The sequence below is a fragment of the Alexandromys fortis genome, unplaced genomic scaffold (assembly GCF_014885135.2).
Source record: "Alexandromys fortis isolate MF-2015 unplaced genomic scaffold, M_Fortis_MF-2015_v1.1 scaffold_2_1_26212458, whole genome shotgun sequence".
In the NCBI taxonomy this organism is placed as follows: Eukaryota; Metazoa; Chordata; class Mammalia; order Rodentia; family Cricetidae; genus Alexandromys; species Alexandromys fortis.
The window spans coordinates 4,058,296-4,073,267 of record NW_026067930.1 but is presented as its reverse complement, the minus strand read 5'-3'; the positions used below and the strand labels follow the sequence as shown (position 1 = coordinate 4,073,267).

General features: G+C 48.6%; 1 protein-coding gene across 1 annotated transcript in view; it reads right to left on the bottom strand.

Moving 5' to 3' along the window:
* The window catches only part of Trappc9 (trafficking protein particle complex subunit 9), a 430,884-nt gene that overhangs the window by 80,577 nt on the left and 335,335 nt on the right, over positions 1-14,972 (bottom strand). Inside the window, exon 21 of the mRNA XM_050145170.1 lies at positions 7,920-8,011. Within this exon, the coding sequence (XP_050001127.1) occupies positions 7,920-8,011 (92 nt within the window). The remainder of the gene's footprint in view (positions 1-7,919; positions 8,012-14,972) is intronic.

The window sequence follows — 14,972 nt, the reverse complement described above, 5'->3', positions numbered from 1 at the left end:
GCCCTGGGGCCAGGGCTATACCTGTTACCTCATGCCAGGACCAAGCAGAAATGAGTCCCCGAGTGAGGCAGAGGTGGTGGTGAGTGAGGTTCTGCCACCGCAGGACCCGTGAGGGCTTCGCTCTCCATCCATGCATCCCATCAGCCGGCACACCCTGAGCAGGTCAACTTCCCAAGTGCAGGGCCTGTGTACTACAGGGTGCCCACCAATGCAGCAGTCTAGCCACAGCTTCATCAGGACACTGCAGAACCCCAGCCTCTCCTACAAAGGGCACCAAGGCTTACGAACAAGCCCAATTCCCTAAAAGATGCCTGTGAGGTCAAAGGCATCACTTTCTATCCAAGGTAAAAAGGAGTCCGAATCCTCAAATCGCCCCTCTGGGTCTCAGGTCAAGACATTGTGGGATCAGAGCCTAGGTCAGCTGCCTCACGAGTCCACTGCAGGATGAAAGCAGGGGCACCAGCAGGCACAAAGGAGTGGACACTTCCGGCCATGTCCCTGGACCCATGTTCATGTGTCCTGCTTACTTCTCTGCTTCAACAAAAGCATGGCCTGACCGCTCACCTGATGTCCCCAGTGAGGGCATACCCACCTAGACTGCACTCTGGACAGATTTCTTTCCTCCCTCTCTGTGGAATCCACATCCTGGTTCTTTATTGCAGAGTCATAAGGGGATAGTTTCAGGTTGTCAAGGAGCCTGGCTAAGGTAGTTGGAAGGTGTGGATTTGATCTCCTGGTAGAAGAATGTGGGTCAAGCCCCACAGCTGACTGAACATGGCAGGATGCCCATGGGTAACAATAGTGAAAAATGCCATCCCAGCCAAGTTACCTGAAGGCTCTGGACAGCCTTCAGGACAGAGACCACCTGGCATAGTCACCACGGAAGATAACATGGGTATCTTCCTCTAGTAAGTCAAGTGGGGAGACAGGAATTGAACCTGGTCCTGTGCTCAGAGCACTTTCTCTGTAGAGGCCCAACAGGACATTCAAAAGAGAAGAGAGCCCACGGAAGCAGAGTTGGCACAGCAATGAGTATACAGCCATGTGCAAGGCCTGGCCCCCATGCTCACACTGATGCCAGTCAGTGTGAGGGGAGCAAGGAAAAGCTTCACAAGACAGTTAATGATTCACAGTTTAGGGAAAAGGGAATCGAGGAGGCAGAGCTGCTTTTCTGCCTCCTTAGGATCCCACAGCACCTCTCTAACCCAGGGGTTATCTCATGGGCCAGCTCATCCACTCGCATGGGTGACTGAGAAGCTCCCTGGGCCTGACTATGGGGCAGCAAGAGTGGCAACTGCCCTCAAGGCCTAGGGCCTGACAGAATGGTGAGCACAGCCTGATCTGTCACAGGGCTGATGAGGATAGATATCTCTGACAGACGACTCGGAGTCCACTGTGTGCAGAGGGGATAGTGTGGGGTCCACGCAGAGAGCAGGTAGGAAGAAGCCTGGGGTTATGAGGCACAGATTGCAGCTTTCAGAATCATCCTCGGTGATGAACTGACACTGGCTCTGAGGCCAGGAAGGGCTAGCAGTCTGAGAGATGGTTATAGGAAAAGCTGGAGGCAGGCCAACAAGAAGATCCCCCGACAGCAGATAGTTGAGAAAGCAGGGCTATCTTGGCTATCATGAGATATGGGGCAACTCTGTCACCTGCTAGCCAGCCAACTGCTGCCCTCCCTCGGGTCGGCATCACCATGTGACTGATTCTTCCACTCACAGCTTCCAACTCCCCAGGCTCTGGAAGGTCCTCCACTGAGTCTAGCCACACAGACTTTCCCAGCAAGGCCCTGGGTGATGCCCTCATTGTCAATGGTCAGTGGATTCATGGCTCTTCTTGACGAGCCTCCTGACTGGACCTTCAGCACAGCAGGCTGCTGCTGGCTCTGCTGTCCTTGCATGACGCGTCCAAGAACAACAAGAGATTCCATTCTCTGGTACAGTGAGTCCAGCTGACCTGTGTCCAGACATCCCATCCAATTATTCTTATCTTTATCCATAGCCTACATTTCCCCCCGCCCCGAGTCCTCTACTACAAGGGTTTTAAAAGGTTGTGAAATCCACAGAGATAAATTTTCCTGCAAGACGGAAATGCCAGGGGTTCTTTCTTTCTTTTTTTATCTTGCAAAGAAGTAATGGGAAAACCGAAGAAAGACCGAAATCTCGATCACTTTTTTTTTAGTGTCATATATCTTGAGACTTGCTTTCTTATTTAAGGAGCAGAACACACTGAGGACAACATGACACAGGCTGCAGTCTTGACTCTGGTACAGAGGCTACCCCCCTAGCTTCCTGGCTGGGAAACAGAAGAGACCCAGGCTCCATTTCTGAATGAGAACAGCTAACCTGCCCCCAGAGACCTGTACGTAGGGGTATGCCAAGTCACCAGTGTGGCCTGTGGAATGTAAGAGAAATTACCTTCTTGGTCATGTTTCTTTCTTTGTCCTGCAGAGTACATATTGGCCAATGGGAAGGGTCTTGCCCCTGGATAAGCAAAGCATTTACTTGTACAGGGTCTCCTCTGCCTGCTGTGGGCAAGGGCACTCTACACCAACAGAGATTTACCTTCACTTGAGCTCTTTGCTTTGTGCAGATGCAAGGCAATGGGAGGCATAAGAATACCAGTGTCCCTGGTTGCTAAGAGGGACACCAACAGCTCAGGGCTGAGGACAGGAGCTCTGCCTGGCTCTGAGTCCTGTGAGACTCGGGAGCTAAGAACCCCACAGGGACCTGGATGTGATTTCTATCTGTGCTAATTGGCACTGATGCAGACGCGCAGTCTCAGTCCCCTTGAGCTCACTGTGACTAGGTGGCAGCACGAGGAGCTCACTGAGGGGCAGCCAGAAAAGCTATCATCACAATTAAATCTGTCCCCACGGGAGCTGACAGACAGCTGTGCTCTGCTCAGGCCAGCAGGGACAACGCTGTATGTTCTGGTCTGTGAGAACACACACTTTCACCCTAGGAAGGGACTATATAGCCTCATTCGTTCATTCGTTCATTCAATCAGTCATTTAGTCAGGCAGGCAGGCAGGCATGTATTCATAAATGAACACGTCCTGAAGGCTGCTCCCGCTCAGTCAATAGCACCCATTGCTGTGAACCCTCTGCTGTGGGTTCACAGACTGTAAAAGAGACACCAACAACAGTGACAGTCGGTGGGTGGCAGCAGAATGGACAGAAGCAAAGTAGAGAGGAGTCAGAAGGGCTGTGTTCCCCTCCCTCCCTACAGCTCTCTGTGTGAAAATGTGCCCGTGCGAGATTCCTGAGCCAAAAGTGAGTGGGAAGGTAGGGTGGCAAAAGACCTAGCATTCATGAAGCAGGGCTGGGAAATTGGGAATTACACCAGAGATCACAAAAGCTAAGGAAATTCCCAGAACTCCTGGGTCCCAGAATCTACACGATGCTGGTTAAATGCAGAACATCTTTTTGGAGGTGTTGGAGGGTGGGGGAATCATTCAGGTGCAGAAGACTTTATAGTCGCCTATGGGCTCTGTTGGTGTTCATGAGGTGCATGCGTCATCTCTGGTAAGCTCTTGCCTCCTTTTCAGCATGAGGACTGAGGATCCAGCTCCAACTCTGCCTCTTTTTGCTGTTTCCAGAACCCTTGGTGCCAACTCCCAGGCTAGCACTCACCAGGATGTGGTCAAACAATTAGGGGACCAACCTGGGTCCCCAGCACACATGGAAGCACTTACTACTGCAGAGCAATGGCCAATAGGTTTTGATTGAAGGACTAGATGAACCCATCAACACAAGAATCAACACCCTCCATGTGCCCTGAGGCAGACCTGCCCTGCTCTATTTCTATTTGTCTAAAGGAACAGTAATGCTACAGGTCTTAAGAAATGCATGTGAAGAAGACCCTGAAGTGGGCTCTGCAGATGCGAGGGAGCCACATGTTCTCTGAGGCAGGGCAGGGTAGTGTCACTTGCTGAAGCCCCGGGGTCTATTGCTACCTAGTCTGGCACTGACTATCCTGCTCCTAGTTGTTGCCCTCAAGGCCGAACTCGGAACTCAGCACACAGGTGGGTCTCCATGGAGACTGTCTGAAGACAGAAGGTTGAAAATGCTCACTGGGCAATGCAGTACAGCCCTGATCTGTATTCACTGCAGGCCCGGAAAGGCTGCATAGAACAATCATAGCCATATCCCAGAAGACAGAGAGCCCTGCAAGGACAAGGAGCAGTGGAAGGAGGAGGTAATAGGTGGTACAGTGGTGGGACATTCCAATCAGTGTGGCAAACAGCTTAGCCCATTAGTCATCACCACTGCGTACCTGTGGAAATGCCTAGACAGCGGTCTTCAGAATAGTCAGCCAGATAGTGAACTCGTTTCTACAAGATATTCCTCCTCTTCCCCTCACAGAGGACCAGATCAGTACACACACACACACACACACACACACACACACACACACACACACACAGATCCAAGGCATGGACTGAGACAGAAAGGCTTGGAAACACCAGCCTCATCCCTGAATTCAGTGCCCTTTCGTGAGTCTGCCCAGCCTGCAGCCTTGCTTTCCCTGAGTCTTGTCTGGCTGCAGGTCCTCTGCAGACAGAGCACCGCAGTCCAGGCCCACAGCTAGCACAGATCAGGATAAAGGCAAACAGTTGGGGACATGTGCATTCCATTTCCCCCTCTCTATAGCCAAGACAAGGCAGTGAGTCGGTAGCCCCCTGCTCAGGGCTAGTCAGGAGGCCTCTCTCCTCTGGGGTGACAGCACTCTGGCCACACAGAGGAGTGCTAGGCTTCTTGAGCCTCCTTATTCCCCAGGGAAAGGTGAGTGTGCTATCTGCCCCACGATGCAGGACAATCAGATGAGATAGGGAGCCAAGTCAAAGCAGGAACTCGGTTTATTACTGTGTCAGCTTATATAGGTCACGTGACATGGTTGTATGTGGAGGGTACCTCCAGCCAATGGGAGACAGCCAAGCCCTCCCTAGTTTTTGCTGCCTCATCCTCACTTGAATTCAAGCCAGACTTTTCTGTCAGACTTTTGTCTGTCCTATAGACCTCGAGGTACAGGCCCTGAGATAATTTTGGCCCAACAGAGGAGTTGGTGCCTTTGGCATTACAGATGGGGAAACTGAGGCACAGAGAACCTGGCTGACAGCCCAAGCCATAAGTAACTCACTGCTGGGCAATAGCAGAGCCAGGATGAAAACCCATGTCTCCTGGCTCTGTGGTGACACCATGCCCGCCTGAGCATAGACACAGTTCCCTAGCTTGGCTTTGCTTTCTGGCCTCTAAAGCACCAGCACTTCTGGAAATCCACATTGAATCTGTAATCCTCCAACACAGAAAAGACTCTAGGTAAAAAACTGGGGCATATAACTTTTATCGTGATCTCCATGTCTACCAGCAGAACAAGTATTAAATTATCTTCTCTCCATTTGATGAATAGCTCAGCCTTTAACAATATGTGTAAGGCTTGTTTATAGCGTGGGAACTGTTTATATTTTTGTCAAGCTTGAAAAAGGATATGAAAGTACAATGATGGCATAGTCAATTATATAAACAAAATCAAAACCAAGGAATCACAAAATGACTTGGAAATGTACAAAACTGAAACAGGGGTTGTTTAGGGATAGGAGAAGGCTCATTTTTCCTTACCTAAACTTACTTGATATTTCTTTTGCTTTCTACTATGAGAACAGGCAACTTTTACAAAGTGATACCATCAAAAGGTCCAGATTTGGAGAAGAGGGAACTATGTTAATTGGCTCCCTCCCAGCAGTTCAGAGCTGGGTGAGACAGGACAGAACCTGGCTGAGCCCCATGCAGTTCCTGCCTACAAAGAGGGATATGGGTGTCTGAGGCCCCTGGAGCTCGCCACACAAAGTCCTCACTCCTTGCCAAGCACCTGGGATACACACTTGGAAACCAGTTACTACAAAACAACATCCAATTCCCTTTAAAGTGGCCATGGGGACCTTCGCTAAGAACTCTCATTGCTCAGGCCTGGAACAGCACGAGAGGTCTTACCCAACCCCCAGTAAGCCACTGGGCTCTTGAGGGAGCTTGGACCTCAGTTCATCCTCTAAGGGGATGCTTACTGTCTAAGGTATGAGAGCTGAGATCACCCTCAGGATCCTGGCTACAGGTCTGAGCTAGTTGGCTCCACACAAGATTCTCTGTACAGGTGACAGATACAGTCGAAGATTAAGGAGTTAAAATTGGGATAAAGACCGTGTCCCAGCATGTGTTACTAGCATCCTCAGAGACAAACGCAGAGTACAACATGACCAGCTGTGAGGGAGGCAGACAACAGTGGCTTTCTCTCTTATTCCTTCCCACAGCCTGACTCCTGATGATCTAAGCCCATTTGGGCTTTCCAAGATTAAAGACAAGTCAACCCTGCCAATGGCTTACCTCTCTAAGACCAGGAACATCACTCATCCATGATACCTGACACCTCCCCTCACGAATGACCCCTCCAGGTCTTATCTGAGACATATTTGGGTCTTAGCATTACTTCTGAAAGCCATATACTGCTCTGGCTAAATGTCAGTACTTGTGTATCTGTCCACATGCTGGTGTGCATGTGACATGTGCTCACAGTGGTCAAGCCAGACCTTCTCAACTTCTGCGCAGAACAAGACCAGCTTGTGACAGATTGAAGCACACAGTAGAAGGGACTTGATCATCTCCCAAGAACTTTCCTGGGGTCCTGCCATGGATGCTTACAGCTCATAGGAATCATGGAAGCAGGGTCTTACTTCAATTTCATTGGTTGGCTTGTGGAATCTAGCTTCAGCCTTAGTAAGATAACAGAAACAGATCACCAATAGACTGCTGTGGTTATGGACCCTACCATTCGACCTCTATTTCCAGCAGCCCTTGCACAAGCAGCGTGGTAATGCTATACCATTCAAGGCAACTGAGCTGCTCAGCAACTCAATGATCCTATATACTAGTGAATAGGCTTTGGGGGCACTGTGCCATTTCCCAGCCTCACAATGAGATGAAAGCCACCTAATGAAACTGTCGTTGGGTTTGTAGTGTACTGCTTCTTGGACAATGGTTTTAACTGTGGCACTTTGACCTTCCTAACAATTATGAAGAAAGCATCACATCCAGTCTGCTAACCTTTTCCCTCAACCATACAAAAAGGTTCTCCAAAACACCTGTAGCCTCTCCAGGGGATAAGCACGGAAACATGGTGGCTCTTAGGCGAGCCCTTTAACCATGTGACCCCAATTATTAGGCCCTTCTCTGTCCCCTTGCTCACTCTCTCACTGACTTCTTGAGTCTCCCGTTTCATCCCTGGAAAGTGGGTGGTCCTACATAAATACCAGGAAGGTTCTAAGCGGGGGACACAATTTATTGAGTGGAGAGGAAGAAGAAAGAGGTAGCAAATGACCATCCATTGTTGATCCCAATAGATGATCTAATCAAATCCCTTCCAGATGGCAAGAAGAACCTACCACACCCAAAACACAAGTATCTGTCACAAGCTACCTTTGAGTACTACTAGAAAGGCATAAGCTTAGGTCAGCATCCAGGGTTATAAAAGAAACACAAAGCCCTACCAATAGGGTTGTGTTGAGTGATGGCAGCCTCCCGTGGGATAAGCACCAGACAGAAACAAGGAGTTCACCAAATATACTGTCCACACCCAGCATGGACAGCTGTAGAGCTCAGTCCAGGAACATGGTGGGAAAATAAGCAAGAAGATGCTCTCATTCCCTTCTACCTCCCTCCCCTCCAATATAACTAAGGGATACAGACATTTCCAAATTCAATCGCCACTCGAGAAGAGGGTGTGGTCAGACCTACCTGGTGCTGAGCTGCCCACCTGCAAAGGCAGCACACAGTGAGGTGAACTCCTTTCTCTGTGGTCTCCTGAGGCAGTCATTAGGCTGCCCTCCTGCCCACCCACCCCGAAGCCAGAGATGGCATGGTACTCACCCCACTGCAGAGGCGCCAGCTGCAGTTGTTCCAGGACCAGCTGGTTCAGGAGGCCCTCCACGCTCGCCTCACCGCTGCGCTTCAGAGACGGGTAAGCTTCAGTCAAGGAAAACTCAGCTCATGCTGCACCCCAGGACTCGAAGAGTTAGAGAAAATTCTAGACAGATACACTCCCAGATGAGAACAGTCTTAAGTAGATCAGTCACCCCTCTCCTAAAGTGGTATAGTCTACCCAGTGGTGAGGGTATCAACGTTAGAGTAGGAAACCAGACACAGAAACGCAGCAGGTCCCCCTTCCTTCATCTGTAAATCCATTCAAGTTAATGATTCTTCTAGAAGAAAGAAAGAGTTACCGGGGTAATCTTATCCCATCAATGGTTCTTGTTGGGGAAAATAAGGTGAAATTTGAGGTTATTTTTCCTTAATAAAACATGCAGACTGCAGTTGACTATTCAGGACGAGCATGCATCTCTCGACACGTCCTGGGTTCATGCTGGTTTCGTGTTTGCTGTGTTATACATCCCGGTGTAATTACATATATTATTGTGAACATGCTCTCTCAAGTGAGTTCATAATCGAGGAAGTCATAAAGTCTCTCAGCAAGCAGCAGTGGATGAAGAAATCATGGCTTGGAAATGCAGACAGCAGGCAAATAGCAAGAGCTGCTGGGAAGCCCAGCACAGCTCTCAGCAGCTCTGTAAGCCTCTTGCCTCTTCCACAGAATCAAAGTCACCATACACAAGCAAACAGCAAAGGAGGAAATTGAGTTCTGGACATTGACTAACAAATGGAAACAGAAAGAGAGTACACTTCCTATTTCCTCCTGGCAAGCCCACTCTGTTTAACAAACATGCCCTTTGTCCCAAGTGAGACAGGCATGCCACAGTGGCAGGGAGGCAGTGGGGACTGAGGTGTCAGGAAAGGGCTTGATGTTGAGCCCACCTGGTGAAGATGGACATTCCATATGCTAAGTCCAGAAACAGTAGTGTGGGGACATCGTGAAGGTGAGGAACAAAGGGGCAGAGGCAGGGGCCTGAGTGAGAGGGGCAGAGTAAGCTAAGGGGCTCAGGACCCTAGGTCTCAAGACGGTACAGTACATCTCTGAAGCCAGCAGCTCCACCAGGCACTTAGGGAAAACTAGACAGATGAGGGCTACCCAGAAAGGGTAGCTGGACCAGCACTGGCTGAGAGAGATGATGTCAGATTGGCCCCCATAATGCTTAGGAGCCTTGCCTACCCCTAAGCTTAACCAGGACCACATGCACCAACTCTTCCTAGGATGCAGCAGCATCTGTCATCCCCCTTGTGTTTCCTTTCTCCTCTGGTCCTTCCTTCATCTGCTCTTTGATCCCACTTCCTCTAGGAAATGTTTCCAAGCCATCTTCTGTTTGAAAGGTTCTTCTGTGTCCTCTTCCAAGACACACTATATCTGGTGGTGTCACCACCAGCTTGTGAGCCCCCAGGAGGCCCACGACAGTGCCAGGCTCCCACAGCTGTCCCATTATCAGTGCCTGACAGTGAATGAAAGCCAGCAAGCAGGCACCCCAGGTAGGTACCATGGGGCCATGTTTCACCCTGGGGAAAGCCCAGAGCCCTCTTCTGAGAATAACCCAACTTTGAGTCTTGGACTTCTGCCACTGCCTCACATGAACTTTGAGCAAAAAGCAAAAGCAAAAACAAAAAAAGAACAACAAAACAAACAATGCCCTGAGCTGGCTTCATCATCTGTAGCATGAGGAGAACACTTGCAGCTTCACAGCTTCCTGAGGAAGACACAGATGCACCAGTAGATGACGCTCCTGCTGACAGGAGGGTCCTGCTTGCCTCACCTCTGGGGAGTCCCTTCCCTGCCTTACTTCAGTGAATGAGTCATTACCTTTTTGTCTCTATCCCGAGGGATCCCCTCTTTTTCAACACCATCTAGCAAAAGTGTTTTGTTTTTCCCATCTCCCCTTCCCCCCAACCCCTACTCCCCACCCCCATGCTCCCAACTTTTGCCTGGCGATCTTGTCTACTTCCAATATCCAGGAGGATAAATATATGTTTTTCTTTGTGTTCACCTTATTATTTAGCTTCTCTAGGATCACGACCGATAGGCTCATTGTCCTTTGTTTATGGCTAGAATCAACTAAGGGAGCCATTTTAGGGTTGCCAAGAGACTTGGCTCTAGAGTGGTTCCCAGGTGTCCAAGGGGATATCCCCAGCTAGGTCCTTGGGCAGCAGAGGAGAGGGTGCCTGAACTGGCCTTCTCCCATAGCTACACTGATGAATATCTTGCATATCACTATAGAACCTTCATCTGGCGATGGATGGAGATAGAGACAGAGACCCACAGTGGAGCACTGGACTGAGCTCCCAAGGCCCAGATGAAGAGCAGAAGGAAGGAGAACATAAGCAAGAAAGTCAGGACAGCGAGGTGTGCGTCCACCCACAGAGATGGTGGGACTGATCTAATGGGAGATCACCAAGGCCAACTGGACTGGGTCTGAACGAGCATATGATCAAACTGGACTCTCTGAATGTGGCTGACAATGATATTGACACCGGGTTTTGATTCTACTGCATGTATTGGCTTTTTGGGAGCCTAGTCTATTTGGATGCACACCTTCCTAGACCTGGATGGAGTGGGGGAGGGCCTTGGACTTCCCACAGGGCAGGGCGCCCTGACTTTTCTTAGGACTGAGAAGGAAGGGGAGGGGGGGAAGGGGGATGGGAGGAGGCAGAAATTTTTAATAAATAAAAATTTTTTTAAAAGTGTTTCCCCCCCCATACATAATTCTCTTTTAAGGAGAGCCCTCCACATGCCGTCTCTCTATCTCATGACCACCCAGGGCAGGTTTGCTGAAGTGTTGTTATTACTGGCGAGCACTCTGCAATGCGCTTTCAATCCTCGTGCTCGGTTCTGCAACAGTCCTGGGAGTGAGGATTCGCCCGTTAGCTCAACAAGGAGGATAGACAGGGCAGCCCACGAGGGATCCTGAACTCAGACTGCAACCCAAGTCTCAGAGGTCACAGGCATACAGGAGACAGATGGTCTTGCAAACAGAAAACAATGACCCCCAGTAACACCCGTCTTGGTCATGCGTTCGCTGAATGAGCCAGGATGCAAACGAAAAGATGTACACCATGTTCCCAGCAGGCCTGCTCATGGTGCCAACAGGTGGAAACGTCCCAAGTGTCCACTCTCAGAAGATTAAATAAAAGGAATGCAGCTCATTCGCACAAGCAAATGCCATTCGGTCTTCAAAGAAAGGAAACCTGACACATTAGTGTGTGTCTCTTAAAGACCATCAGCGAGAAGCCAGGCACAAAGGGACAAATAAGGTACCTCGTAGTCATATCCATAGACAGAACCTCAAGTGCAGCCAGGGATTTGAACTGGGTCTAGTTCCAATTTGAGAATGTCAGAAGCTCCCAAGATACATGTGGGGGAAGCTGCAGTACTAAGTTGTAGGCTTCACCGTGTTAAGATGGTAAATTAAAGATAAATAAAAACATGCTGACAGAAGGAAGGGACTCTGCAATTACGGAGAGGAGCTGGGGAGGACGGGGGGCTGAAGCCAGGTGCAGAAACTGGGAACTTGCCCAGTGGAAGGGACAGCTGAGCCAAGTCTCTGGAAGGGACCAAGGCAGATGCAGAGGGGAATGGGCCCAGAAGAAGAGGCAGGAGCCCAAAAGCAGTAGCAAAACAACAAATCCCCACCAGACCATGGAAACTGAAGCTTCCCTTTTTGGGGAATGTTCAGAGACCATTTAGGAAGCTGCGCTGCTGGTCATTGCTGGCTTCAAGAACACTAAAGTCACTGTACACACAACTCAGTGGCTCTGGGGGCATCATTCTTCCTGAGAATGGTCCACTGCTGAGTCGATTTTTCCCTAGCCACTCCAAGCTATCCTAACCAACAGTCTGGCTGAGGGGGCCATCGCTGTAGTGAACTCCTTGTGCAGTCTCCAGCAGTTATCCCATGTGGGATTTCCCAGCCATAGAATGTGAATGTAGAAACCAGGAGCATCCCTGGGACCACTCACACACTGTTGCAATTCTGTGATAGACTTGCTTACAAAGATGACCAAACATAACTTTCAAATCAGGCATAGTGGTAGACCCTGTCTATAACCTCAGCACTTGGGAGTCTGAGGTAAGAGGATCAAGAATTCTTCCAGGCCTGCCTGGCTATACAGTGAGACCCTATCTCAAAAAACCAAAACCAACTAACCAAACAAACAAAACAAATAAGTAAACAAAGAGCAAAGCAAACAAAGAGATCTCCTCTTTCTCAGTTCCTGACCAAATCCCTGCTGGGTATGCTGTGACTCATTCTGAACAGATAATGCAAGTTCATGTTGCATGCATGGGGCTTGCAGAGAGAACACAGTTTGGCTTTTGGTTTGGGTTCGTGTCTCCAACAGAACTTATTCTCTGGATAGGGATCAAGTCCTGGGGGAGAAAGTACTCAGAGCCACAACACTGGGGCCTGGTGAGCATCAATGGGGAAAAGACACTGGTGGGAGCTATAAGAGTGTTACCTATTCTTTTGAGTCAGATGAAGGACGCGCTTAGAACTGAAGAACCAGAAGCCATGGAGTTGAGCAACTCAGTGCTAAGCTACTTAAGTGATGGCACAGTGCCCACAGTGAGTTCCATTCTGATCCACTGGCTGAGCTGGTATCACACCACAACATCTGCAGAAAGGGAAAAGACTTGTTTGGTAGCATAGGTGTGTGCACTGGCCAAAGTCCAAGCTGAAAGGTGTGCTTTCTGCCAAGGCAAAATACAGATATGGGTCGCATGTTCCTACCATGGCTCTCAGCTGGAAATGGGCAATAGAAAGTTGTTATTGGAGTAAAGTTTTCCACCTATATTATATATAATATAATTTACATATACACATATTATACACACATGCATGTGTATGTATTATATAACATATACATATTATATGTTATATACACATATAGTATTATACACATATAATATACATGTGTGTATATTATATATAATATACTTAAAGTGAAAAAGCAAACTGCTATACCAGCATAGACTAGATAAAAACATTGAAAAATAGACTGGTTAGCACTCATTCCACAGAACAATTCTAAGTTTACATAAGGGAGCAGATTAAAGAGGTCCCTGTGGGAAGAGGGGCAGGGAAAAGGCAAGTGATAAACCAATTACTTTGCAGAAGTCTCTAACCATGTGCACCTACTTAAAACCAGGTAATAGTTACTTGAGTGGACAGCATTAAGACTGAAAGCTGGTGTGTGGACATAGCTTAGTCCCATAATTCCAGTCTGAAAGAAGAAAACCTCAAGTATAAATCTCCCACACATTTGGGTTTAAGAATGCTCATTTTTGTGTTTGCTTCTTCCTGCTTTCCTTCATAATTCACCCCGAAGTTTACATTCTCTTACATGAGATTAAAACCTCAGAAGGTGGGACATTAGTTATTTATTAAAAACTTGTACGTGGGTCTCAAGGTGGGCGGCAGCAGTGTCCAGAGCACAGAGCAGAGTCCCCTGATGAACCAGGACGAGAGGAGAGAGGTAAGGAAGTCCGTGGGAAGCTGCAAAGGCCACCCAGAGGCAGGAGCCTTTGGCAGTCACTCTGTTTCTGAAACCATTTGCTTTCAGATATGAGCCACAAAGGGTGCAGTTAAGCTAATAAAGATGATCCCTGTACACACCGCCTCTCTCTTAAAGCCCTAGAAGCCACCAAAGGTGTCTGGTACCTGAGCCTGAACCCACAAGTGGCCAAGCTGGTCAGCCAAGGTCCCTGCCTGTGATGCAACACTGTAGTTGGTGTAGTGCAGATGGTGGGGGCTAATTCTTAATATGCACATTTTGGCATTTGGGGCAAGAGATAAATTATGATGGTGACAGAATCACTACTGCTCCTGTACAGAAATTTCCAAGGTGTCTCCTATAAGAGGGGCCCTATGGTAAGCGTCTACCATGCATATTCTCAAATTTGGACTTCAGAACATGCTGGCTGTGGACAGGGACTGTTATTTCCACTTTGATGCTCTTTTGTTGATCATTTGGTCAGATTCACCCTCTCTCTATATATATTTTTTGCTTGTTTTGTGCTATACCCCATTTTTTTCCTTTTTTTTTGTTTTGTTTTTGTAAAGATAGAGCCTTATTCTGTACTCAGGCTCACTCTGTAATCTGAGCTGCCCTTAAAGTCATGGCAATCCTCCTGCTCCCACCTCAGCCTTCTAAGTGCTGGGATTACAGTGGGAACCACTATGCATTTCCAGCTCACAGATTTAAAACAATACACCTCCAACCCCAATTCTCAGGCCTGTAGAGGAAGAAGGAAGGTTTGGGTGTTAGAAAGTGAAAAGCTGAAGTTTGAACCCAAGCCGGGTGACCCTGGAGCCTTCAGTCTGCACAACGACTTCACACCCTTCTAGACATTTAATGCGAATTCTTCTCTATACACTGGAACCCGGGAATCAAAACCTCTGCTCGACTGTGGGGACACTGCTGCCTTCACAGGGTCCTGTCAGGGCCTGTGCTTACAAACAGCTGAGACCGACAGCATCCTGACCTGTCCCTCCAACCTTCCCAGGAAAGCCTGACAGAGAGCTCTCCATGGTGCTGAAGCATGGTGCCTAGCTGTCATAGGCAATCCCAGTGCCAAGAGAGTTTTTTCCCACAATCTGTGAGATGTTAGACTTTCCCCGCAAACCTTCTAGAACAGAAGCGAGTCTCATGAGTCAGGCTGTCCTCTCCAGGAATGTACAACTACTCAGATTCAATACCTTCCAAAGGTTCCCCAAGAGCTGGGGTGCCTCACCATTCACACGAGCTTACTTACAATAAGGCCCATAATCTATTTCTCAGAGACCCTCTGTGGCTACCCAACCTTCTTGGGACAAAAAACTGGACTCCCTGTAACCAAGCACAATGAACAAGTCTCTTGTGACTTGCTTTTCCCTCCCCCCGTTCATCATTCATGCCTTAACATGTATGTACACACATGTATGTCATGTGTGTTATCACAACAATTTGCTGTTCACTCTTCCATTTCATCTTCCTGGTTAGCAC